Source organism: Nansenia antarctica, assembly GCF_963989245.1.
Source record: "Nansenia antarctica genome assembly, chromosome: 10".
NCBI classification, from domain to species: domain Eukaryota; kingdom Metazoa; phylum Chordata; class Actinopteri; order Argentiniformes; family Microstomatidae; genus Nansenia; species Nansenia antarctica.
Genome location: NC_137680.1, coordinates 23115492 through 23142928, shown reverse-complemented (window position 1 = coordinate 23142928; position 27437 = coordinate 23115492). Strand labels below are relative to the sequence as shown.

The window sequence follows — 27437 nt, the reverse complement described above, 5'->3', positions numbered from 1 at the left end:
GACAGACGTAGCGTAGGGTAGAGTAGGGTTACCAGGGTTACCGCCTCTCTCTCTTCCTCCACTCCGACGGGGTGGCTAGCAGCTAGCTAACACGGGCGACTAGGATAAGGAAGTACAGCCGGCAGAGTACCGTTACCAGGGTTACCAGAGTTACCGGGGTTACCGTAGACTACAGCTAGCTGGCTGTGTTAGCTACATTAGCTGCGTTAGAACAGCGACATTTGGTCGGTGTCCCGGTAACTAATGGCAACAACGACCAGCACGACGAGCATCTCTGACGTGGTTTTTGCTCTCTCTGTCTCTCTCTCTCCCTCTCCCCCTTGCTCTCTAAAACAAACCGTTACAATTAAACGTGGTTAAATAAACCAAACTAACGGAACATCACCGTCAAACTACAACAACAAGGTCCACACACACCGCGCGCACACGCGCACACACACACACACACACACACACACACACACACACACCGCGCACACACACACACAGAACACGTTGGGACAGACAGTCGTGACCTACCACCATCCCGGTGTCCAGGCCCGGGGACGGTTGGGCTCGCGGGGACTCCGTCGTGTTTAAATCCTTTAGTGTCTGGAGCTCCACGGCAGCTCGAGCGCCGCTCCCGTTCTCCTCTTTACGAAGGCTGGCTGCGTTCGTAAACTCGCTCTAAGCGCGCCGGAGCGCACACTGGGTCCGACGTCATAAAGGGACCCAAGTTATTTGATTGGACGAGAGGCATTCCATGAGTGCCTGTCTGATTTCCAGAGCGAATTTACGAACGAACGAACCGTCAGTCCGTATCAGCTACCCGGGTTACATGCTCATAAGAAAAAACAACATGTCTGGAGGGGGGGAGGAGGGTTGGGAAGAGGAGGAGGAGGAAGAGGAGGGGGGGGGGGGGAAGAGGAGGAGGGGGGGGAGGAAGAGGAGGAGGAAGAGGAGGGGAGGAGGAAGAGGAGGAGGAGGAGGGGGGGAAGGAGGAGGAGAGGGGGGGAGAAGGATGGGGGGGAAGGAGGAGGAGGATGCTCCTGGGTGACCCTGGTGGTCTGGTGGTAGGTGAGATGTCCCTGGGTGACCCCCCTGGGTGACCCCCCCCCCCCTCCAGTAAACACACACAGAGATGTGAAACGCTCTCTGAGGGACCCTGTAGCGTGGTGTGGTCCACTGATACACCATCTGACTAAGCAAGTGAATCATCAATCCACCAGTCATAGCAGGAAGAGTAATCTAGCTCAGGCCAGGGGTCATAGGCAGTCTCAGTGATAGAAAAAATAAAATGTTTTTTTTCAAAAATTGTTATATACTGTATATATAGACACTGGAGAACAGAGAGACAGTACAAGGGGGCAGTAGAAGATTTAGGGGACACAGTAAAGGGGGAAAAGCGGGTGTCTTTAGGAGACGCAGTGCTGGGGGGTAGTAGATGTCTCAGGAGACTCAGTGCTGGGGGGTAGTAGAAGTCTCAGGAGACGCAGTGCTGGGGGGTAGTAGATGTCTCAGGAGGAGCAGTTAAGGTGTCGCCTGAAGAGATGGAGGTCTTCAGTCTCCAGTGGAAGATGGGGAGTGACTCTGCAGTCCTGACAGCCGTGGGAAGCTCCTCCCACCGGCGGGGAGCCAGGGTACTGAAGATGAATGTTCCTCAACATGAACATCTATCCATCAACATCAACTTCTTAGACCATTCATTCATTCATTCATTCATTCATTCATTCATTCATTCATTCATTCATTCATTCATTCATTCATTCATTCATTCATTAAACTACCAGAATCAAACTGTACGTGGTGCTGGTGCCCCCCCCTTGTGGCTGGTCTGTGTAACTGCGCCCCGGCATTCACCAGGGAGACAGAAAGAGACAGAGTTTAGAAATGTTTGCTTTTATTGAAAACTTTGCATTGGTTCATTCCACTTAATGGAGGGGTAGGGGTGAAATGGGGGGGTAGGGGGTGAAATGGAGGGGTGGGGTGAAATGGAGGGGTAGGGGTTAAATGGAGGGGTATGGGTGGGGGGTAGGGTGGGGAGTTAAATGGACAGGTGGGGGTGGGGGGTTAAATGGACGGGTGGGGGTTAAATGGAGGGGTAGGGTGGGGGGTTAAATGGAGGGGTAGGGTGGGGGGTGAAATGGAGGGGTAGGGGTGGGGGGTGAAATGGGATAGGGCTTTAGGGTACAGCCATGCTTGATTAAACACTTTGATCTCTAAGTTTGATTAATGAAATAAACACAGGCGACCAGAGACACACAGAGCAGGACATCTCTAATAAACACAGGCGACCAGAGACACAGAGAGCAGGACATCTCTAATGTTAACAGATGAGGTCATGTTTCCTAATATAATAACATACACACTTTAGATGACGCGTATCCAAAGTGACAAACAATGCAGTGATAATGATACATTTGTATATATGGTCCCTGCAGGAATCAAACCCACAAGCTAAGCATTGTTAGCACCATGCTATACCAAGCTAAGCATTGTTAGCACCATGCTATACCAAGCTAAGCATTGTTATCACCATGCTATACCAAGCTAAGCATTGTTAGCACCATGCTATACCAAGCTAAGCATTGTTAGCACCATGCTATACCAAGCTAAGGCAAGGCTAGTTTTTTTGTTTAGCATTTCATACAACAGGGGCAATTCAAAGTGCTTTACACACAGCATTAAAACAAATACAGAAAAAATAGATTTAAAAAAAAATATATAGAAATAAAAATGACATGAATAGATATGTATAGATATAAACATTTAACAACAGAATAAGACATCCAATCCCCTTGGCGCAACAAGGTTCCAATCCCCTAAAACGCAATTTAGGTTCCAATGCCTTAATACAAGAAGGTCTTAATCCCTAACTGATTACATTGATATGATTACTGAATAGTGAACATTGGCCGATACAATGAACCAACAATAAAAGTCTTTTAACATCGATTCCTTGTGTGTTTTACTGGCCTTCATAGACTGATGAACAGTGACCAAACATCACACACTTGTAAAGAGCGTCTGTGTGTGTGTGTGTGTGTGTGTGTGTGTGTGTGTGTGTGTGTGTGTGTGTGTGTGTGTGTGTGTGTGTGTCTGTGTGTGTGTGTGTGTGTGTGTGTGTCAGGGTTCACCACAGTCCTCAGCACCAGAGAGGACATCTTCCATCTTCCTTCTCTCAGGGGTCACTGGACCCCCAGCCTCCGATCCAACCTCAGATATCAGGTCAGAATCAAACCCAGTGTCTGCTCTGCTGTCTCCACTCACTGTAGAACACAACAACAACAACATCAACATCAACATCAACATCAACATCAACAACAACATCATCAACAACATCAACAAATACAACAACATCATCATCAACATCAACAAATACAACAACATGATCATCAACAACAACATCAACAACAACAATCACTTCCTCTCTACCCTCACACTACACAGCTGGGCTGTACTGGGCTGTACTGGGCTGTACTGAGCTGTACTGGGCTGTACTGGGCTGTACTGGGCTGTACTGGACTGTACTGGACTGTACTGGGCTGTACTGGGCTGTACTGGGCTGTACTGGGCTGTACTGAGCTGTACTGGGCTGTACTGGGCTGTACTGGGCTGTACTGAGCTGTACTGGGCTGTACTGAGCTGTACTGGGCTGTACTGGGCTGTACTGGTCTGAGCTGGCTAGGCTTCCACCATAGTCGTAAAGGTCAGAATCAGTCAGAGTATTATACTCAGGGCTGGGAGGTTAAAGGTCGAGGTCAGTCAGAGTATTATACTCACAGCTGGGAGGATGAAGCTCTATAGATGCTCTTCGCTCCTCTGGTTGGCTGTGATGGTTTCTTCCACATCTCCTCCGACCCCGTCCCTTAGAGAGAGACGTGTAGAGACATCATGAAAACAATCACTATCCTCCCTCTCTCTCTCTCCTGACAGAGAACCTTGAAGCTGAGGACTGACCACAGACAGCTGTCACCCTACCATCAGGCCTCCGCAGTGATCCAGCCTCTGATCCAACCTCAGATATCAGGTCAGAACCAAACCCAGTGTCTGCTCTGCTGTGTCCACTCACTGTAGAACACAACAACAACAACAACAACAACATCATCATCAACAACAACATCAACAACAACATCAACATCAACAACAACAACATCAACACCAACATCAATTGATAAATATACTGGTTATCAACAACACTACTCAAGGTTTAATATGGCGTCAGATTAATCTATAATGTTGTAGTGATCAAATGGACAACAGCTTTACTTTTCCCCCTGACTTTGAATTATCAATGTTTTGCCAGACGGCAGTCTTGCAGAAAGCACCGTAGTTTCAAAAGTGAAACATTGCAAAGTGTGCAACTGAGTTATTGTTTTGATTGAGTTTGTGATCCATAGAGTATACTGAGACATTGAACATCTTTACGTGATGGTTGTATGTTGTCATGATGTGTGGTTTACTACAGACAGCTACCATGTTATCCTCTTCTACAAGGTTAGTCAGAGTATCATACTCACTGCTTGTAATGCTCCTAGCTCCCCATATTGGCAGTGATGCTTTCTTGAAGTAATCTCCACTGTTTCCTGCCGCCATCTCCTCTACCTTCTCCAGCAGCTCTGTGACCTGAGTGCCATCACCCCTGTTCTCATTGTTGAGGACATGATACCTGTTCCCACTTTTCTCAACAAGCCACTGGAGGGCCTTCCCTTCTGTCTCAATGTGCTGCTCAATGGTTGTGTCTCCCAGACAGTCCCCCCAGGTGAACAGAACTATAGTGTGACTCCAGACTCTCTCACTGAGAAGCTCCAGGTGTTCCTCTACGTGTCTTCTGTTTTTCTCAGTGAATGAAACATCCACCCGTATGGCCAGGAGGAGAGTGTGAGGTCCTGGGGGACACAGAGACACACTGAGGACAATCTCCTGTTTAACCAGCTCAGGAGTGTACGCTACAGGGGCATCCCTCCACCAGCCTGGAGTGTCGACCACAGTGACCTGCCTCCCTGCTACTTCTCCCCGTCTCTTCACACACTGAGCAGCTGTCCTCAGGTCAAACTCCTCTCTGCCCAGGATGGTGTTTCCTGATGAACTCTTCCCTTGTCCTCTGGACCCCGGCAGCACAATCCTCAGCTCTGAGAGATGGAGGGAGTCACCTGGTATGAAATAAACACCACCTCATCAGCTAAATCTCAACACAATCATTCAGTGTTTTATTAACATATTTGGGGGTATTATTGTCACTGACATTTCATGAATATAATTATTAATATGATATATTGTATAAAGTTGTTATTTCACATGTATTTAGGTTTAATTCGTCTATAAACTGGATTATATTTGTGAAACCGATCATTGAAATCACAACAGTATTTTGTCTGAAAATATCTCTCAGACTTTCTGATTGATGAATGAATTATACAATCCAAATGTAGAATCCCTCAAATCAATAAATATATATTTGTCAAAGTTCATGGTGTGTACAAAGCAGAGTGTTTACCTGAGTATGTGGCCATAATAACCTCTCCACAGTCTCTCTCTCTCTCTATCTCTAATTTACCCCCCATTTTCTCTCTCTGACTGTCTCTACCTTCCTCTATCTCTCTTACTCTCTCTCTCTCTATACCCACACTTTCTCTCTACCTCTCTCTTCCTCTCTCTCTACCCCCTCTCTCACTCTACCTGTATCTCTCTCTGTCTCCCCCTCTCACTCTCTCTCTACCTCCCCCTTCCTCTATCTATCTCTCTACTTCTCTCTCTCTCTGTCACTCTAACCCTCTCTCTCTACCTCCCCCTATCTCTACCCCTCTCTCTCTCTACCTATCTCTCTACTTCCCTCTCTCTCTCTCTTTCTCACTCTACGGGTGAATCCCAATTCACCACTCCGGCTCCGTTTTCACCCCTACGGCTCCATTTTGCGCGTTCACGTGTAGCCGTAGTGGCGTCCCAATTCATTACTCATTTAGGGTTAGGGTGTTACGGCTGGGCCGTCACACACGCCCTCCCCCGCCCCCACAGCTCGAGCACCCGCCCCCACAACTCGAGCACAGCGTGCTCTCCGCCGCAGGTGAAGCTCGTTCCCGGTGATTGGAGGGTTATCCAGCCACAGTCAAACCAACACACCTGTCTCCACTCCCAATTAACCCTCTGGCTACATCTACCCTGGACTCCCTTCATTCATCGTCAGTTCTTCCCTAAGAATGACCTGGCAAGTATCCTCTGTGATTAGTTATGAACTTTGCTCTTGTGCCTATTCTTGTGATTCGTTGATATCTTATGTACTGGCCTACCGTGGAGACTTACCCTGCTTTCCTGTTCCTCCACAGCCCATGCCAACCACTACCGCCATCCCGCCAGGTTGAAACCCCCAGCCCGCCAGGCTGAAACCTCCGGACTCATCTTCTGTGTTTCCACCCACCTGCACTGTAAATAAATACCCTACGGGGCTAACACTGTATTCTGCCTCCGGTGTCGTGTCCTTGAGCCCCCCCGCCCCCGTGTCATAACAGAAGAACTGACCATGCAATTGGGCTCAGACGACACGAAGGACCGGGCACCATCTCCCACCCCTGGATCCAGTCCGACGGCTATCCAGATCCTCGCTGAACACACTCACCTCCTCCAGGCGGCCGCTACAGCGTGCCAGGCCCTGAACACTCGCATGACAACCCAGGAGGCTAACCAGGAGCACCGCGCCACCCAGATGCAGCACCTCATCTCTACGACCCAAGCGCTTACAGCACAGGTGGCCGCGCTCGCAGCCTTTGCCCCCCCCCCTGCTCTCCCTGACCCTGCCCAGCTACCGGCACCACCTACTGGACAGCCACGGGAGCCCCACCTAGCCAGCCCCCGCCCCTTCGACGGAGCCTTCGCCCAGTTCCGAGGCTTCATCCTCCAGTGCGAGTTGGTGTTCTCGCATCAGCCCAGCCAGTTCTGGTCGCCGGCAGCCCGGGTGGCGTTCATCACCAACCTCACCACCGGCGACGCCCTGAATTGGGTCCAGGCCACCCTCTGCGCCCGCCCTGACCTGTTCGGTGACTACGCTACCTTCCTCACGGAGTTCAAGAGGGTTTTCGACCACCCCACTGCAGGACAGGAGGTCGGGGCGCGACTGATGTCACTCCACCAGGGGAACCGGACCGCGGCGGCCTACTCTACCGAGTTTCGCACCCTGGCAGCCGGAAGCGGATGGAATGACAGGGCACTGCGATCTGCTTTCCGCCAGGGGCTGAGTGAGGCCATCAAGGACGAGCTCGTCCGGGACAGACCCGCCACCCTGGACGAACTAGTGGCCCTAGCCATCGACGTTGACGAGCGCTCCCGGGAGCGTCGGAGAGAGAGAGGGCGCTACCAGACCAGCTCGCCACGCCCCCAGGACCCTATCGTCACAGCCAACCCCTCCTCCGCACGGGAGTCGACCTACACCCCATGCACTGGCGAGGAGCCGATGCAGCTTGGTCGAGCCCGCCTCACCACGGCGGAGAAGGAGAGGAGAAGGGCCCAGGGCCTGTGCCTCTACTGTGGAGAGAAGGGACACCTCCGTGACACCTGCCCGTCCCTATCAAAAGGGCAGGCTCACCCGAAGGGGGAATCCGGGTGAGCCGTGTCTCTCAATCCCCACCTACCACCAGCCCAGCCAGGTTCTCTGTCACCCTCTCCTGGCAGGGGCAGAACCTCACGGTCGAGGCCATTATTGACTCGGGAGCAGACGAGAACTTTATGGACGCCCAGCTGGCCCGCTCAGCTGCCGTTCCCCTCGTTGCCCTCGAGACCCCCCTCTCCGTCTCAGCCCTAGACGGACACAGCCTGGGGCCTCTCACCCACCGCTCTACACCCCTCTCCTTGACCGTCTCTGGGAACCATGTGGAGGAGATCCGGTTTTACATCCTCAAGACCCCCCAGTCCCCGCTCATCCTGGGACGACCGTGGCTCGAGCTCCACATTCCCCATGTCAGCTATGGTGAGGGACGTATCCTGAGCTGGAGTACCGCATGCTACGCCCGGTGCCTCCGTGCCGCCCATACCCCCACATCGCCTCTGCGACCGCCTCCGGCTCCCCCTGACCTCTCCTCCATCCCAGAGGTCTACCACGACCTCGGAGAGGCCTTCAGCAAGGAGCGTGCTCGCACCCTGCCGCCTCACCGGCCCTACGACTGTGCCGTCGAGCTCCGCCCTGGCAACAAACTTCCGGTCAGTCGCCTCTACAACCTTGCCCCCCCGGAGAAGGCAGCCATGGACACCTACATCTCCGACTGTCTGGCTGAGGGGCTCATCCGTCCATCACACTCCCCGGTGGCAGCGGGGTTTTTCTTCGTTAAGAAGAAGGATGGAACCCTCAGGCCATGCATTGACTACCGTGAGCTCAATGCCATCACCGTCCGGAACACCTATCCTCTCCCCCTCATGAGCTCCAACTTTGAGCCCCTCCTTGGGGCCACCATCTTCACTAAGCTGGACCTCCGGAACGCCTACCATCTGGTCCGGATTCGTGAGGGTGACGAGTGGAAGACGGCGTTCAAGACCCCCCGTGGCCACTATGAGTACCTTGTCATGCCCTTTGGTCTCACTAACGCCCCCTCCGTCTTTCAGGCCCTCATGAACGACGTCCTCAGGGACATGCTGGACATCTTTGTCGTCCTCTACCTGGATGACATCCTAGTATTCTCCAGGAACCCTGAGGAGCTTGTCCAACATGTCCGCCTAGTCCTCCAGCGCCTACTGGAGAATCGCCTTTTTATTAAGGCTGAGAAGTGCTCGTTCCACACTCACTCTGTGGAATTCCTGGGGCTCATCGTGGAGGGTGGGTTGACTCGCCCTGACCCCAAGAAGACTCGGGCCGTCGTCGATTGGGGCCAACCTACCACCCGGAAACAGCTGCAGTCATTCCTCGGCTTTGCCAACTTCTACCGGCGATTCATCCGGGACTTCAGCCGGGTAGCCGCCCCCCTCACTGCCCTCACCTCCCCCCTGCGCCAGTTCACGTGGACACCAGCAGCCAGCGCTGCCTTCAGTGACCTGAAGAGGCTCTTCACCTCGGCGCCGGTCCTAATCAACCCAGACCCCTCTAGGCCCTTCATTGTGGAAGTGGACGCCTCAGACACGGGCGTCGGTGGCGTGCTCTCTCAACGATCGGAGGACCAGACCGTGCACCCCTGCGCCTTCTACTCCCGCCGTTATACCTCCGCCGAGGCCAACTACGACATCGGGAACCGCGAGCTGCTGGCGGTGGTGGAGGCGTTCCACGAGTGGCGGCACTGGCTGGAGGGCGCAGAGCACCCCTTCACCGTCTGGTCGGACCACAAGAACCTAACCTACATCAAGTCGGCCAGGCGGTTGAACTCCCGTCAGGCACGCTGGGCCCTGTTCCTCGGGCGGTTTAACTTCCACCTCACGTTCCGTCCGGGCTCCCTGAACGCCAAGGCTGACTCCCTTTCTCGGCTCCATGCCGCAGAGGAGGAACCCACCACTCCTGACACCATCGTTCCATCCTCCCGGGTCGTTGGAGTGGTCACCCTGGAGATCGAGGCGGTGGTCAGAGCTGCACAGCGCACCCAGCCAGATCCCCGACCGGGGACCCCCGGCCGTCTCTTCGTCCCGGACGCCGTCAGGACCAAGGTGATGCAGTGGGGCCACGCCAGCCGCTTCGCCTGCCATCCTGGGGCCCTACGCACACTGTCCTTCCTGCGCCGGCGGTTCTGGTGGTCCACCATGGCCGCGAACGTCAGGGAGTTCGTCTCGGCCTGCCCTACCTGCGCTCGCAGCAAGGCATCCCACCGGCCGCCTTCAGGACTGCTGCGGCCTCTACCCGTGCCCGGTCGACCGTGGTCCCACCTCGCCATGGACTTCGTGACCGGCCTTCCCCCGTCTCTAGGCAACACGGTCATCCTCACCATCGTGGACCGCTTCTCCAAGTCCGTGCGGTTGGTAGCTCTGGCAAAGCTACCGACCTCGGCGGAGACGGCGGAGCTACTCACCACCCACGTCTTCCGGCTTTACGGGCTTCCCCAGGATGTGGTTTCCGACCGTGGCCCCCAGTTCACATCCAAGGTGTGGCAGGCCTTCTGTTCTGGGATTGGGGCCACGACCAGCCTCTCCTCCGGCTACCATCCCCAGACCAATGGGCAGGCGGAGAGAGCCAACCAGAGCCTGGAGTCGGCACTCCGCTGCATGTCCTCCCTCCATCCATCCTCCTGGAGCAAGGACCTACCCTGGGTGGAGTACTCCCTGAACGCCATGGTGAATGAAGCCACCGGCCGGTCCCCCTTCGAGTGCTCCTTGGGGTACCAGCCACCCCTGCTTTCTACCCAGGAGGGCGAAGCGTCGGTACCATCGGTCCAGGCACACCTCCTTCGCTGTCGTCGGGTCTGGACCTCCGTACGCTCGGCCTTGCTTCGGGCCACCGCCCGAACTACCCGAAGCGCCAACCGTCGTCGCACTCCAGCTCCGGTGTACCAGGTGGGCCAGAGGGTCTGGCTCTCCACGGCGGATCTCCCCCTCAATGTCCCCTCCCGGAAGTTGGCGTCGAGATACATCGGCCCCTACGCCATCGACCGGGTCATCAACCCCGCTGCCATCCGGCTGGTCCTCCCTCACTCCCTCCGTCGGATCCACCCGGTGTTCCACGTCTCCCGGGTTAAGCCCCATGTCGCCAGCGACCTGATGCCACCAGCCCCTGCACCGCCCCCTCCTCAGTTGGTGGATGGCCACCCCCAGTGGGCGGTAAGGAGGCTCCTCAGGGCTCGTCGCTGTGGCCGGGGTTTCCAGTACCTGGTGGACTGGGAAGGATATGGCCCAGAGGAACGGAGCTGGATTCCCCGGTCCCAGATCATGTCCCCAGTCCTCCTCAGGGACTTCTATCGGGCCCACCCGGAGGCTCCGGGCCGGTCGCCAGGAGGCTCCCCCTCGGGGGGGGGTCCTGTTACGGCTGGGCCGTCACACACGCCCTCCCCCGCCCCCACAGCTCGAGCACCCGCCCCCACAACTCGAGCACAGCGTGCTCTCCGCCGCAGGTGAAGCTCGTTCCCGGTGATTGGAGGGTTATCCAGCCACAGTCAAACCAACACACCTGTCTCCACTCCCAATTAACCCTCTGGCTACATCTACCCTGGACTCCCTTCATTCATCGTCAGTTCTTCCCTAAGAATGACCTGGCAAGTATCCTCTGTGATTAGTTATGAACTTTGCTCTTGTGCCTATTCTTGTGATTCGTTGATATCTTATGTACTGGCCTACCGTGGAGACTTACCCTGCTTTCCTGTTCCTCCACAGCCCATGCCAACCACTACCGCCATCCCGCCAGGTTGAAACCCCCAGCCCGCCAGGCTGAAACCTCCGGACTCATCTTCTGTGTTTCCACCCACCTGCACTGTAAATAAATACCCTACGGGGCTAACACTGTATTCTGCCTCCGGTGTCGTGTCCTTGAGCCCCCCCGCCCCCGTGTCATAACATAGGGCGAGGGTTAGGGTTATCCATGGCTCCATTTGGAGAAAATCTTGACCCTCGTTCGATTCGGAGCCATGAGACTCCCTTCCGGCATGCATTGCGAATCATGTCAAACATTGTCTTCACCCTCCTTATCAACAACATTATCTCCTGCCGCACCCCATCACCATATACATTTCCTATGTTTAAAAAACATCATCTCGGCAATTAACTTTTTTAAATTAACGAGTTTGTACGTAGACGTGTCGTCAAAGACGGATAAGCAGAAACAACGTTTGATTCCCGACTCCCAGAAACTTTGTAACAAAACAAGAAACATGTCTTACCTCTCTCTCTGATTCCCTCCGTAGAACAGGTGAGTACTGCAGGCCTGCCCAGGTCACAGTGAACAGGTGAGTACTGCAGGCCTGCCCAGGTCACAGTGAACAGGTGAGTACTGCAGTCCTGCCCAGGTCACAGTGAACAGGTGAGTACTACAGTCCTGTCCAGGTCACAGTGAACAGGTGAGTACTGCAGGCCTGCCCAGGTCACAGAGAACAGGTGAGTACTGCAGGCCTGGCCAGGTCACAGTGAACAGGTGAGTACTGCAGGCCTGTCCAGGTCACAGTGAACAGGTGAGTACTGCAGTCCTGTCCAGGTCACAGAGAACAGGTGAGTACTGCAGTCCTGCCCAGGTCACAGTGAACAGTTGAGTACTGCAGGCCTGCCCAGGTCACAGTGAACAGGTGAGTACTGCAGGCCTGCCCAGGTCACAGTGAACAGGTGAGTACTGCAGTCCTGTCCAGGTCACAGTGAACAGGTGAGTACTGCAGGCCTGTCCAGGTCACAGTGAACAGGTGAGTACTGCAGGCCTGCCCAGGTCACAGAGAACAGGTGAGTACTGCAGTCCTGCCCAGGTCACAGTGAACAGGTGAGTACTGCAGTCCTGTCCAGGTCACAGTGAACAGGTGAGTACTGCAGTCCTGGCTAGGTCACAGTGAACAGGTGAGTACTACAGTCCTGCCCAGGTCACAGTGAACAGGTGAGTACTGCAGGCCTGCCCAGGTCACAGTGAACAGGTGAGTACTGCAGGCCTGCCCAGGTCACAGTGAACAGGTGAGTACTGCAGTCCTGTCCAGGTCACAGTGAACAGGTGAGTACTGCAGGCCTGCCCAGGTCACAGTGAACAGGTGAGTACTGCAGTCCTGCCCAGGTCACAGTGAACAGGTGAGTACTACAGGCCTGCCCAGGTCACAGTGAACAGGTGAGTACTGCAGTCCTGCCCAGGTCACAGTGAACAGGTGAGTACTACAGGCCTGTCCAGGTCACAGTGAACAGGTGAGTACTGCAGTCCTGTCCAGGTCACAGTGAACAGGTGAGTACTACAGGCCTGCCCAGGTCACAGTGAACAGGTGAGTACTGCAGTCCTGCCCAGGTCACAGTGAACAGGTGAGTACTGCAGTCCTGCCCAGGTCACAGTGAACAGGTGAGTACTGCAGTCCTGCCCAGGTCACAGTGAACAGGTGAGCACTACAGGCCTGTCCAGGTCACAGTGAACAGGTGAGTACTGCAGGCCTGGCCAGGTCACAGTGTAACTTTATGACATGAAATCACGTGGAGGTCAGATGATGTCAAAGTCTCAATGTCAGGTTGTGTACAACTAGTAGTATGTTATCAATTATCTGTAATGTTTCTTATTGGAGAACAAATCAGACTTTGTAAACAAACAAACAGGTGAAAGCAATGATTTTAATGCTGTCAGGTGACCACTGCTGTCAGTCTGGAGAGGAGCCAATCAGAGAGGAGATCCTGACCCTGGAGGAGCCAATCAGAGAGGAGATCCTGACCCTGGGGAGGAGCCACTCAGCCCACCCTAGGCCACGCCCCTCACACCTCGCCACTGAAACATAATATTATACAGCAGCAATCAGAACGATTCAACCCCCATTGCATATTAGGCTTATTGGCAAAATGTACATTTTATCAGCTGTCTGCAATAAACAAAGTAGACAAGAACAGTTTAAATAGTTAAATAAAACTAATATTACCAGGATTTTTATCCAAATCCAAACACAAAATGCTGCTTTTTATCACTACTGCAGTCTCAAAGCAACTAATCAAGGACTTCATTAGTTCAGGTGTGTTTGAGATAGAACACATAAATACCTGGACTGGCTTGGGGTTTGTTGAGAGTGACGTTTGATTTCATGTTAGAAATAAGTTAAAAGAATTGTCCAATAAGTTCAGAGAAGAGATCATTGTCTTGCACAAACAAGGAAAATGATACAAAAAGATAGCAAAGGCACTGAATGTTCCTAGAGATACAGTTGGAAGCAGAGGTCACAAGTTCAAAGTTGAAGGAACAGTGGCTATACTACCTGGACGTGGCAGAAAGAGGAGGCTACCAGCGGCTGCCACCAGATTCCTGAGGAGGCAAGCGGTCAAAAACCCTCGAGTGACAAAACACCTGCAGCAAGACCTGGTGGCAGCAGCACTGAGGTTTCAGTTTGCGCAGTAAGGCGCGTACTACACACTGAAGGGCTCCATGCCCGGACTCCAAGACGTGCACCACTACTGACCCAAAAGCACAAGAAAAGTGGTCTCCAATATGCTCAAAACCATATAAATAAGCCACAGAAGTTTTGAAATTCTGTTCTGTGGAGCGAAGAAACAAAACTGGAACTTTTCGGGCCTCTGGATCAGTGGCATGTCTGGAGGAAGAAGAATGAAGCAGCTGAAAAGAACCCCCTACCTGCAGGGTTAGGGTTAGAAACCCCTACCTGAAGGGTTAGGGTTAGAACCCCCTACCTGAAGGGTTTAGGGTTAGAACCCCCTACCTGAAGGGTTTAGGGTTAGAACCCCCTGCCTGCAAGGTTAGGGTTAGAACCCCCTGCCTGAAGGGTTTAGGGTTAGAACCCCCTACCTGAAGGGTTAGGGTTAGAACCCCCTACCTGAAGGGTTTAGGGTTAGAACCCCCTGCCTGCAGGGTTAGGGTTAGAACCCCCTGCCTGCAGTGAAGCATGGCTGCAGCATGGCGGACGATGGAGCAGTCACGTATCAGGACATCAGAATCAGAATCAGAATCAGAATCAAAATCAGAAGACTTTATTGCCATGACATGTAAACATGTTAGGAATTTGGTTTGGGACAGTGGAGCACGGTTTACAGCAGAACAGGTGCAAGACAGGACAAGACAGTGCAAACCAACATCATAGTGCAAGAGTCATAAATAATATGTGCAAAGATCAAGTGTTCATGTCCAGACAGTCCAACGCTCTCTGGGTGGGGGTGGAGGGACCGTAGATAGATAGGGGTCAGGTCAGGGGGGGCAGCAGCATTTAGGAGCCGGATGGCTGTGGGGAAAAAGCTGTGTGCATGTCGGGCCTTCACAGTTTTTAGAGACCGCACCCTCCTTCTGGGTGTGCGGGGTCAGCCATGATCTTCCTGGCCCTCCCCAAAGCCCTACTTTTAAACAGGGCCTCAAGGGGGGGCAAAGGGCAGCCAATCACCCTCTCCGCCGAGCGTATCACCCGCTGTGACGATCCAGACTTGAACCTATAGTGGGCGCTATTGCATCTGTTGTCCTGTCTACCTTCTCTCTTTGTTCCAGATGGGCTCAGGTGTGGGTGGTTATCCTAATTGTCTCAGGAACTTTAAGAGTGGGTCAGATTCATGGACTCGCTCTCTTCCTTGTCGACCAGCAGCCGTTTTTGTTGTCGTTACCATTTTCTTTATTCATTATTTCAATTCAACATAATTTTCTTTAATAAATCTCCTATTATTGATAACCATGTGTGGTCTCCCTTTTTGTTACCTTGTCAAGAGCCAGGCAAGCGTAACACCCGCTGATACGCTTGGCCGCTGCAGCGGGGAACCAGATGACGATGGACTCAATAATGGCAGTATAGAAGTTCACCAGCGTGGCCTTTGGGAGGTGGAATTTCCTGAGCTGCCTCAGGAAAAACAGTCTCTTCTGGGCCTTTTTTGTGAGGGCGTCGATGTTGGAAGGAAGCGGCATGACTCCACTGTGGTGACTGGAGTGCCTCCCAGTATGATTGGAGAGGGAGGGGGTGGGTTCCTCCTGAAGGCCACTATCAGCTCCACTGTCTTAAGAGCATTCAGCTCTAGGTTGTTCCGGGTGCACCAGGAGACCACCAAGTCCATCTCACTCCTGTAAGCAGATTCATCCCCCCTGGGATGAATCTTAGGACAAAACGTCATGGCGTCTGTGAGGAAGCTGAAGCTTGGGCGTCATTGGACCTTCCAGCAGGACAACGATCCCAAGCATCCCTCAAAGACCACCAAGGCTTCAGAAGAAGAAGAAATGGAAGATTCTAGAGTGGCCGTCACAGTCGCCTGACTTGAACTCCGTAGAAAATCTCTGGTGGGAGTTGAAGAAGGCGGTTGCACAACGCAAACCCAAGAATGTTACTGAGCTGGAGGCCGTTGCCCATGAGGAAGGGGCTAAGATTCCTCAGGAAGGCGGTCAGAAGCGGGTGCCTGGCTGTGCAGCAGCAGCAGCAGGTCATAGCAGCAGAAGGTGCTCTACTAAGTACTGAAAACGCTTGTCATGAAGGGGTTGAATCTTTTTGAGACAGAGGTCAGAGGAGTGTACCTAGAGGCTCCTGGCCAGAGAGGTCAGAGGTCAGAGGAGTGTACCTAGAGGCTCCTGGCCAGAGAGGTCAGAGGTCAGAGGAGTGTACCTAGAGGCTCCTGGCCAGAGAGGTCAGAGGTCAGAGGAGTGTACCTAGAGGCTCCTGGCCAGAGAGGTCAGAGGTCAGAGGAGTGTACCTAGAGGGTCCTGGCCAGAGAGGTCAGAGGTCAGAGGTGTGAACCTAGATGGTCCTGGCCAGAGAGGTCAGAGGTCAGAGGTGTGTACCTAGAGGCTCCTGGCCAGAGAGGTCAGAGGTCAGAGAGGTCCGCGGGGTCCTGCTGGCCAGACGCCTCCTCCTCTCCCAGGCAGTGATGAACTTCCCTCTGGCAGAGCGCTGCGTTGCCGTGGGAACACAAAGGTTTCAACAAGGACCCTCTGCCAGGGGAGATTCACACACACAGCTGTCGTCATGGTAAACAGCCGTCGTCATGGTAAACAGCTGTCGTCATGGTAAAGGCGCACAGATCAGTCTGTCTGTCTGTCTGTCTGTTTGTTCTGTCTGTCTGTTTGTTCTGTCCTGTATGTCTGTCCTGTCTGTCTGTCTGTCTGTCTGTCTGTCTGTCTCTCTGTCTGTCTGTCTGTCTGTTTGTTCTGTCTGTCTGTTTGTTCTGTCCTGTCCTGTCTGTCTGTCTGTCCTGTCTGTCTGTCTGTCTGTCTGTCCTGTCTGTCTGTCTGTCTGTCTCTCTGTCTGTCTGTCCTGTCTGTCTGTCTGTGTCTCTGTCTGTCCTGTCTGTCCTGTCTGTTCTGTATGTCTGTCTGTCTGTCTGTCTGTCTGTCTTTTCTGTCTGTCTGTCTGTTCTGTCTGTCTGTTCTGTCTGTCTGTCTGTCTGTTCTGTCTTTCTGTCTGTCTGTCTCTACTGTCTGTCTGTTCTGTCTGTCTGTCTGCCTGTCTGTCTGTTCTGTCTGTCTATCTGTCTGTTCTGTATTTCTGTCTGTCTGTCTGTTCTGTCTGTCCTGTCTGTCCTGTCCGTCTGTCTGTTCTGTCTGTCTGTTCTGTCTGTCTGTCTGCCTGTCTGTCTGTCTGTATCTCTGTCTGTTCTGTCTGTCTGTCTGTCTGTCTGTTCTGTCTGTCTGTTCTGTCTTTCTGTCTGTCTCTACTGTCTGTCTGTTCTGTCTGTCTGTTCTGTCTGTCTGTCTGTCCTGTCTGTTCTGTCTGTCTATCTGTCTGTTCTGTATTTCTGTCTGTCTGTCTGTTCTGTCTGTCTGTCTGTTCATCTCTCTGTTCTGTCTGTCTGTCCGTTCTGTCTGTCTGTCTGTTCTGTCTGTCTGTCTGTTCTTTCCGTCTCTCTCTCTCTCTGTCTCTCTCTCTGTCTGTCTGTCTCTCTGTCTGTCTGGTCTGTCTGTCTGTCTGTTCTGTCTGTCTGTCTGTTCTGTCTGTCTGTCTGTTCTGTCTGTCTGTCCTGTTCTGTCTGTCTGTCTGTTCTGTCTGTCCTGTCTGTCTGTCTGTCTTTCTGTCTGTCTGTCTGTCTGTCTGTTCTGTCTGTCTGTCTGCCTGTCTGTCTGTCTCTCTGTCTGTTCTGTCTGTCTGTCTGTCCTGTCTGTTTGTTCTGTCTGTCTGTCTGTCCTGTCTGTCTGTTCTGTCTTTCTGTCTGTTCTGTCTGTCTGTCCTGTCTGTCTGTCTGTTCTGTCTGTTCTGTCTGTCTGTCTGTTCTGTCTGTCTGTTCTGTCTGTCTGTCTGTCTGTTCTGTCTGTCTGTTCTGTCTGCCTGTCTGTCTGTCATGTCTGTTCTGTCTGTTCTGTCTGTCTGTCTGTCTGTTCTGTCTGTCTGTTCTGTCTGTCTGTCTGTTCTGTCTGTCTGTCTATCTCTTCTGTTCTGTCTGTCTGTCTGCCTGTCTGTCTGTCTGTCTGTTCTGTCTGTCTGTTCTGTCTGTCTGTCTGTCTGTCTGCCTGTCTGTCTGTCTGTCTCTCTGTCTGTTCTGTCTGTCTGTCTTGTCTGTCTGTTCTGTCTGTCTGTTCTGTCTGTCTGTCTGTTCTGTCTGTCTGTCTCTTCTGTCCGTCTGTTCTGTTCTGTCTGTCTGTCTGTCTGTCTGTCCTGTCTGTTCTGTCTGTCTGTCTGTTCTGTCTGTCTGTCTGTCTGTTCTGTCTGTCTGTCCTGTTCTGTCTGTCTGTCTGTTCTGTCTGTTCTGTCTGTTCTGTCTGTCTGTTCTGTCTGTCTGTTCTGTCTGTCTGTCTGTTCTGTCTGTTCTGTCTGTCTGTTCTGTCTGTCTGTTCTGTCTGTCTGTCTGTTCTGTCTTTCTGTCTGTCTCTACTGTCTGTCTGTCTGTTCTGTCTGTCTGTTCTGTATTTCTGTCTGTCTGTCTGTCCTGTCTGTCCTGTCTGTCGGTCTGTTCTGTCTGTCTGTTCTGTCTGTTCTGTCTGTCTGTTCTGTCTTTCTGTCTGTCTCTACTGTCTGTCTGTCCTGTCTGTCCTGTCTGTCTGTTCTGTATTTCTGTCTGTCTGTTCTGTCTGTTCATCTCTCTGTTCTGTCTGTCTGTCCGTTCTGTCTGTCTGTATGTTCTGTCTGTCTGTCTGTTCTTTCTGTCTCTCTCTCTCTCTCTCTCTCTCTCTCTCTGTCTGTCTGTCTCTCTGTCTGTCTGTCTGTTCTGTCTGTCTGTCTGTTCTGTCTGTTCCGTCTGTTCTGTCTGTTCTGTCTGTCTGTCCTGTCTGTCTGCCTGTCTGTCTGTCTGTCTGTCTGTTCTGTCTTTCTGTCTGTCTGTCTGTTCTGTCTGTCTTTCTGTTCTGTCTGCCTGCCTGTCTGTCTGTCCTGTCTGTCTGTCTGTTCTGTCTGTTCTGTCTTTCTGTCTGTCTGTCTGTCTGTTCTGTCTGTCTGTTCTGTCTGTTCTGTCTGTCTGTTCGTCTGTCTGTCTGTCTGTTCTGTCTGTCTGTTCTGTCAGTCAGTCTGTTCTGTCTGTCTGTTCTGTCTGTCTGTCTGTCTGTTCTGTCTGTCTGCCTGCCTGTCTGTCTGTCTGTCTATCTGTCTGTTCTGTCTTTCTGTCTGTCTGCCTGTTTGTCTGTCTGTCTGTCTTTTCTGTCTGTCTGTCTGTCTGTCTGTTTTGTCTGTCTGTCTGTTCTGTCTGTCTGTCTGTTCTGTCTGTCTGTTCTGTCTGTCTGCCTGTTTGTCTGTCTGTCTGTCTTTTCTGTCTGTCTGTCTGTCTGTCTGTTTTGTCTGTCTGTCTGTCCTGTCTGTCGGTCTGTTCTGTCTGTCTGTCTGCCTGTCTGTCTGTCTCTCTGTCTGTTCTGTCTGTCTGTCTGTCTGTTCTGTCTGTTCTGTCTGTCTGTCTGTTCTGTCTTTCTGTCTGTCTCTACTGGCTGCCTGTCTGTCTGTCCTGTCTGTCTATCTGTCTGTTCTGTATTTCTGTCTGTCTGTTCTGTCTGTCTGTCTGTTCATCTCTCTGTTCTGTCTGTCTGTCCGTTCTGTCTGTCTGTTCTGTCTGTATGTTCTTTCCGTCTCTCTCTCTCTCTCTCTCTCTCTCTCTCTCTCTCTCTCTCTCTCTCTCTCTCTCTCTCTCTCTCTCTCTCTCTGTCTGTCTGTCTCTCTGTCTGTCTGTCTGTTCTGTCTGTCTGTCTGTCTGTCTGTTCTGTCTGTTCCGTCTGTCTGTCTGTTCTGTCTGTCTGTCCTGTCTGTTCTGTCTTTCTGTCTGTCTGTTCTGTCTGTCTTTCTGTCTGTCTGTTCTGTCTGCCTGTCTGTCTGTCCTGTCTGTCTGTCTGTTCTGTCTGTTCTGTCTTTCTGTCTGCCTGTCTGTCTGTTCTGTCTGTCTGTTCTGTCTGTCTGTCTGTCTGTCTGTTCGTCTGTCTGTCTGTCTGTCTGTTCTGTCAGTCAGTCTGTTCTGTCTGTCTGCCTGTCTGTCTCTCTGTCTGTTCTGTCTGTCTGTCTGTTCTGTCTGTCTGTCCTGTCTGTCTGTCTGTTCTGTCTGTCTGTCTGTCTGTCTGTTCTGTCTGTTCTGTCTGTCTGTTCTGTCTGCCTGCCTGTCTGTCTGTCTATCTGTCTGTTCTGTCTTTCTGTCTGTCTGTCTGCCTGTTTGTCTGTCTGTCTGTCTTTTCTGTCTGTCTGTCTGTTTTGTCTGTCTGTCTGTCTGTCTGTTCTGTCTGTCTGTTCTGTCTGTCTGTCTGTTCTGTCTGTCTGTTCTGTCTGTCTGTTCTGTCTGTCTGTCTGTCTGCCTGTCTGTCTGTCTTCCTGTCTGCCTGTCTGTCTGCCTGTCTGCCTGTCTGTCTGCCTGCCTGTCTGCCTGTCTGTCTGCCTGTCTGGTACCTTTTTCACTTTGACACTCAGAACCATCGGCCCCCTCCAGCAGGGGTGGGTCGTACCCAGACCCGGGCTGGGAGGAGGAGAAAGAGGAGGAGCAGGAGTGTTTGACTGACATGTGGGGCGTTCCTCAGCAGATGGTGTGACGTCATACCGGTGTTGATGGTGGGAGGCTGGTGGGAGGATGGTGGGAGGCTCCTCCTCCTCCTCCTCCTCCTCCTCCCCCTCCTCCTCCTCCTCCTCCTCCCCCTCCTCCTCCCCTTCCTCCTCCTCCTCCCCCTCCTCCTCCTGGTTCTGGGTCTCCTGGTTCTGGGTCTGTGGAGACATGATGAATTCCAGGACCCGGAGGATGAAGTCTTCAGAGCCATCCACGGCCACGCAGGAGATCCAGGGGGGGGCGGGGTCGGCGGTGTGATTGACAGGCGCGGGCCCCCGGCCCTGGGACAGAGCCCTCCCCATCCCCCTCCTCCTCCTCGGGCTGGACCTCAGGTCCGCCAGCACGCTCTCCATCAGGTCCATGGCCGCCTCGCTCAGGGCGCGGCTGGGGGAGGGGCCAAGGCCGGGGGAGGGGCCAGGGGAGGGGGCGGGGCCAAGGCCAGGGGAGGGGCCAGGGGAGGGGGCGGGGCCAGGGGAGGGGTCATGGGCGGGGCCAGGGGCGGGGCTGTGTGGGTCCTCAGAGTAAACATTGAGCAGTAACACCACCACGCCCGCCAGCGTTGCCAGGGGAACGCCCTCGGTAACGCTCAGGCCCTCCAGGTAGCGGAGGAGAGGAGTTCTGGTGTTCTGTCTGGGGGGGGGTGGGCGTCCTGCTGGGGCCAGAGAGAGAGAAACAGGGGGGGAGAGACAGAGAGAGACAGGGGGGGAGGGGGGGTCCTGACGCTGCAGACGCTTGAAGGCTCTCTTCACCTGCTGCAGGGCTCTGCGGTGCCACAGGGGGGGCTGGGGGAGGGGGAGGGGCTGGGGGAGGGGCTGGGGGGGCTGGGGCTGGGGCTGGGGGAGGGGCTGGGGGGGCTGGGGCTGGGGGAGTGGCTGGGGCTGGGGGGGCTGGGGTTGGGGGGGCGGCTGGGGGGGGCTCTGGAGGGTCCTGGGGGGGGGCTGGGGCTGGGGAGTTGTCCTTAGTGACCAGGAGGGCACAGGAACCATACCACCTTTACACCACATGGTCCTTCTAACAGAGAGAGACAGGGGGGGGGGGGCAGAGAGAGAGAGACAGGGGGGGAGGGTGGGGGAGAGACAAAGACAGAGACAGAGACAAAGACAGAGACAGAGACAGAGACAGAGACAGAGACAGGGGGGAGGGTGGGGGAGAGACAGAGACAGAGAGAGAGAGAGAGAGAGAGAGAGAGAGAGAGAGAGAGAGAGAGAGACAGAGACAGAGAGAGAGACAGAGACAGAGACAGAGACAGAGACAGAGACAGGCGGGGAGGGTGGGGGAGAGACAGAGACAGAGAGAGATATGGGGAGGGGTGGGAGAGACAGAGAGAGACAGGGGGGAGGGGTGGGAGAGAAGGTGGGGGAGAGACAGAGAGAGAGGGAGAGGGACAGAGAGAGAGAGAGGGGGGAGCGAGGGGGGGAGAGACAGAGAGAGAGGGAGGGAGAGAGAGAGGGAGAAAAAGAAAGACAGAGAGAGAGGGAGAGAGAGAGAGGGGGGGAGAGGTTAACATGTTATTTGTTCAGAATATCAACAATAATAGTAATAATAATAATAAAGATGATATCAATATCAATAATAATATGTTATCAATAATATGAATATCAACAATTATACTATGAATATAAATAATATGAATTATGAATATCAATAATAATATATAATTATAATATCACTATCACTATCAAACTACATGATGAGGAATTCATTAGGAAAACTCATCGAATTTCTTCATAGTTCTGTTAACTAACAGTCTCCATGTTAACTAATAGTCTTCATGTTAACTAATAGTCTACATGTTAACTAATAGTCTTCATGTTAACTAATAGTCTACATGTTAACTAATAGTCTACATATTAACTAATAGTCTTCATGTTAACTAGGCTAATAGCAGAGGTGGGGGTAAGTCATACATGTGCAAGTCACAAGCAAGTCTCAACTCTTAACCTTCAAGTCTCAAGTTACTGTGGTGAGAATCAACCAAGTCAAGTCAAGTCAAGTCACTGCTATAAGTCAAGTCAAGTCCCTGCTATAAGTCAAGTCAAGTCCCTGCTATAAGTCAAGTCAAGTCAAGTCCCTGCTATAAGCCAAGTCAAGTCAAGTCCCTGCTATAAGTCAAGTCAAGTCCCTGCTATAAGTCAAGTCAAGTCCCTGCTATAAGTCAAGTCAAGTCCCTGCTATAAGTCAAGTCAAGTCACTGCTATAAGTCAAGTCAAGTCAAGTCCCTGCTATAAGTCAAGTCAAGTCAAGTCAAGTCAAGTCCCTGCTATAAGTCAAGTCCCTGCTATAAGTCAAGTCAAGTCACTGCTATTAGTCAAGTCAAGTCAAGTCAGAGCTATAAGTCAAGTCAAGTCAAGTCAAGTCACTGCTATAAGTCAAGTCAAGTCAAGTCACTGCTATAAGTCAAGTCAAGCAAGTCAAGTCAAGTCATTGCTCAGGTCAAGCAAGTCACAAGTCATAATGACATTCTGATGACCTACCCCAGTTTCTACATTTAAACCAGTTAATAGACATTGGTCATGAAAAGTTGAGTTTTATTTTCAACATTAACAAAACATTTTGACATTTTGTGGCAATCAATAACAAGCCCCCTAAATGAACAACAAGAATAGTGTTTAACTAAAAACAAGTAAATATATACATCTAAAATGTAAACATTACTGACATTACTAAACATTAGGCCTACATAAAACTATTCAAGTATAATGGTTTAGTATGCCACTAAATACTGACATTACTAAACATTAGGGTACATCAAACCATGGAAACCGATTCAAACTATTCAAGTATAATGACTTTATGTCAAGCATGAACTGACTTTTATGGGACATGCTATTCGTCATATTTTGTCCTGTCCATGTCCACACTAGCAGCAAGCTGGTAGCGATCTTACTGTACAGAGACGTAAGGTGAATAGTCACTTACAATGCGCTGCATTTGCACACTATTAAAGTTTATAGTACTTTCACTTTGTCACTTTTGTGAGCGATGGGGTGCCGATATTTCTGTTGACCGCGCTACGCTAACGCTACGCAGCCTACATAGTATGTACCATCTAGTCCATGCAATAGCCTACCATCTATGCAGAGCGATGTTTTATTGTAGTTAAATAAACACCCATATACAACAGTTAGTTCCGACCAAGTCATTTGATTGAAGTTGATTGGACAAGAGGCATTCCATGAGTGCTGATATACAGTATAACATCACTGGGACTTTTAACTATATGTATCACTCCGCCGCACAGATGTTCTACTAAATGACCGTTAATTAGACTACATGTTTGTGTTCAGGTTACTAGGCAACAGTCCATTTGAAGTTTAGTTGCGGAACATTTTTAAAATATATATTTTTATGATTAAATAAACAAACAAATCATAATCTGTTGTCGCTTATTACTGTTAACTAATAAATCGCGCTGTATAACTTGTATAAAAGCAATATCACACTGGAGGTCGTGCTGTTATACTGAATATCAGCACGGTTGTGATTGTGATTAAACTGCAGCTAGGGACTCACGTTCCGTGGGACAGATCCTGCACGAGCCCTCTCAGCGGACAGATCTCCCTGCACTAGCCTTCTCAGCGGCTGAGTTGTTGTTTGATAGTCACATGACAACAGTGTCTCGTTGCCATGACAACTGGTCCCTACTGGTTTGCGGCGTCCAGTAGGTTGCCAGGTTACGGCCAAGCTCCACCATGGCCATCGAGCGTTGCGTCAAATGTGCGTTGCGTCCGGAATTGGGATCAAATGCATTGTAATCAATGACAGGTGCTCCACCTGCTGCGTTGCGTCAGCGTTGCGTCCGATGGCTGCGTCCAAAGTAGACATTCAAAAAAGTTTGATTTTTGACGGCGGACGCAGACATGAGATAAATTGTATATTGACTGGTGAACTTGCACACAACATGCTCACTCGAAGGTGAGAAGAAGTGAAACTTATTCTGTCAACAATATCTCGTTTTCGTTTTTTTACCCACTCAATATAATAAACAACAGTTTAACGATCACTAAACACTTATAATTTGTGTATTGGATTCATTATTCTCGTTTGCCGGAGGCTACCGGTAAGGGAGGGTTGACTTGTAAACATACTTTCGTTTTAGCTCGTGTTCAAAAGCAAGAACTGTGTGTTCATCTAGTTATGTGTAGTTATGTGTTTTTAGCATGTCGATGTTCTCCCAGCATGTTGTCATGTTATTAAAATACAGTTTAGACCTTCGCGATGTGTTTTGTTAGCCGCTAGCTGTTAGCAACGTTCGTAGCTGTGGCTGCATTTAGAGTCACTTTTCTCCCATTCAGTGTTTGAGGTGAACCAATATTCAAATACGCCTGTCGTGTTCAATCTTTCTCTGATTTCAATGTATGACACATCATTTGAAAGCTTACAATCTGTAGTTTAAGCACATGTAAGTGTAAGTGTAGCACTGATTGGTTGTTGGTTATAATTGTATAGCCTATTGGTTGTTTTCTGGTGTTGTTTTCTTGTTTTGCTCTGTTTGTAGTCTACTTGATGTATTTTTATCAGCTGTTAAATCACCACAGCGGTTAATCCACTAATAGAGATAATAGCAGATTGAAAATGCTTGTAGCCAACTACTCTAGCTCGTGGTCGCAGCTATTGCGAATTGCTATTCACGCGAGTCAGCTGTGAATCACCACATGTCCTTGACGCTTGTTGCAAAAATGGATGATGAACGGCTGATACTTGAGGTGGAAAATATATATTTTTATATGCGACAAATGACAGTGGAGCAGGTAGAACATTATGACGCAACGCTCAGGTGGAGCATGGACAACGGGAAGTTGACGCAACGCCGATGGCGAGGTGACGCAACGCAGTAGGTGGAGCTTGGGCGTTACGCTCATTGCATTAGAAATCACTCAATCGCGTTTCAAAAACAAACAATTATATTGATTTTTTTTCACAGTCAAGTCCTCTCGAGTCATCTATCTCAAGTCTAAAGGCCAGTGCGATTTTGTCGCACGACAACATTCGATTCTCAATTCACAACACCGAAGTGTGTGGGTGTGAATGGAGAATCGAATGTTGTCGTGCACAATATCGCATCGCTTGCCGTGTGCATTGTCTCGTTCAAAACAATAGAATCGAATTCGCTGTGCGACAAAATCGCACGCCGTGTGCATTGGGCTTAAGTCAAGTCTCAAGTCATTACCAAGTCAAAGTCAAGTCGAGTCTTTTATCAATGTTAGTCAAGCAATTATTAATTATGAGTCAAGCAAGTTGCGACTCGAGTCCCCCCATCTCTGGCTAATAGTCTACATGTTAACTAATAGTCTTCAGTTTACATGTTAACTAATAGTCTACAGAATAAGTTAGGGATTTAAAGCAGCCTAGAAGCATCCTGGTTGATTGAAGCCGCTGTTTTTCTTTAATAATAAGTAACCAGTTTGAGTGATCAAACCCCCGACAAAAATATAACAATACACGGTAAGGCTAACCCTAACCCCTCTGAACCCTAACCCCTCTGAACCCTAACCACTCTGAACCCTAACCACTCTGAACCCTAACCCCTCTGAACCCTAACCCCTCTGTGTTGTGCCTCCTAATCTGACACGCCCCCATGAGCCTCGTTCTGGCGCCCCCTCCCGGCCGGATTGAGTGGGCCGGATCTCTGGCTCTGTTTGCAGCAGGTGTGGGCTATTACCTTTCAGCCCAGCTGTCCCAATCACCACCTGGACAGCCGCCTACTTAACCCTGCTACAGACGGAGATCCAACGCTTGAACATAACTATCTGTATGGCTCGACCCCTGGACCCCCTCTGACTACTCTCTTCTGGATTTCCCTCCCTGGCTCGACCCCTGGACTCCCCTCTGGACTACTCTCTCCTGGATCACTCTCCCTGGCCCGACCCCTGGACATTCCCCTTGACTACCCCCTCTGGATCTCGGACTTTGCTCACTAGGGTAGTATCGCAGCACATAATACAACACCCCTGACCTCATACACGCACACACACATAGTATAATTACACACCCCATAACTATCGCCTGCATCACACCTTATGTTTGTTTTTCCACTAGTTAGTGTAGGGCCTATTTCTTTGTGTATATCATCCTTAATAAATCATTGTATATTCTCCTGGCCTCTGTCTCTGTTTCTCTGGGGTTCCACCACATTTGGCTTTTCCAGTTTTAAGGTGTGCATAACAGTATGTTCAAGCCATTATGAGCCAAGGTGGAACTCCAGAGAACAAGGGTGGTTCCCCGGGTATTGGGGTTCTCCCATTAGTCGTAGATTTACGCAGAGAGGTAAATAGCCATGCTACGCAACTTACCAGTCTGCAGGCCGAGCTCCAGAAGGCCTTCCCCACGGTCCAAGGCCAGATAGCCGTACTGGAGAATACCACCCGTGCCACCGTCGGGGCTGTAAATAGTCTCGAGACGATGATGGACGCCCTGTCCGGGTCTCTCGCCTCCATCCAGCGTTCTCTGGACCTCATCGCCGCTGGCAGCAGACCACCCCCTGACACGAGTTCCATATCTGGGCAGATGACTAATCCCCCGGTCGATCCTGTGAACCCCGTTTCGCTCTATCCTCCTGTCGCTCACTGGGAACCCAGGTTAGTCAGCCCCGCTCCATTCCATGGTGACTTTGATCGTTGTCGGGGTTTCCTGACCCAGTGCGAATTAGTATTTACGCACCAGCCTTCCAAGTACTCCTCCGACGGGGCCAAGGTAGCGTTTATCATGTCTCTACTCGCTGACAAAGCGCTCAAATGGGCCATAGCCGCTGTCGGGAGCAGTTCAAGATACTCCACGGATTACCCCCTGTTTAAAGCGGAGTTCCGGTTCGTGTTCGACCACCCCCAGGACGGGCAGGATGTAACCGGCCGCTTGTTAGCCATCTCCCAGGGTTCCCGCTCTGTAGCCGAGTACATGGTCGAGTTCCGTACTCTAGCCACGGAGACAGGCTGGAATGACAGAGCCCTCCTCAGCCTTTTCCACAAGGGGTTACATGATTCCATCAAGGACCTGTTGGTGCGCGA

The 27437-nt window shown here is 51.4% G+C and overlaps 1 protein-coding gene across 1 annotated transcript in view; it reads right to left on the bottom strand.

Moving 5' to 3' along the window:
- arhgap33 (Rho GTPase activating protein 33) overlaps positions 1-27437 on the bottom strand; it is a gene marked incomplete at both ends in the record, with an annotated part of 99307 nt that overhangs the window by 62897 nt on the left and 8973 nt on the right. Inside the window, 7 exons of the mRNA XM_080541098.1 lie at positions 520-666; positions 4585-5111; positions 16104-16157; positions 16280-16388; positions 20619-20817; positions 20974-21082; positions 21155-21215. Coding sequence (XP_080397224.1) covers positions 520-666; positions 4585-5111; positions 16104-16157; positions 16280-16388; positions 20619-20817; positions 20974-21082; positions 21155-21215 — 1206 coding nt within the window. The remainder of the gene's footprint in view (positions 1-519; positions 667-4584; positions 5112-16103; positions 16158-16279; positions 16389-20618; positions 20818-20973; positions 21083-21154; positions 21216-27437) is intronic.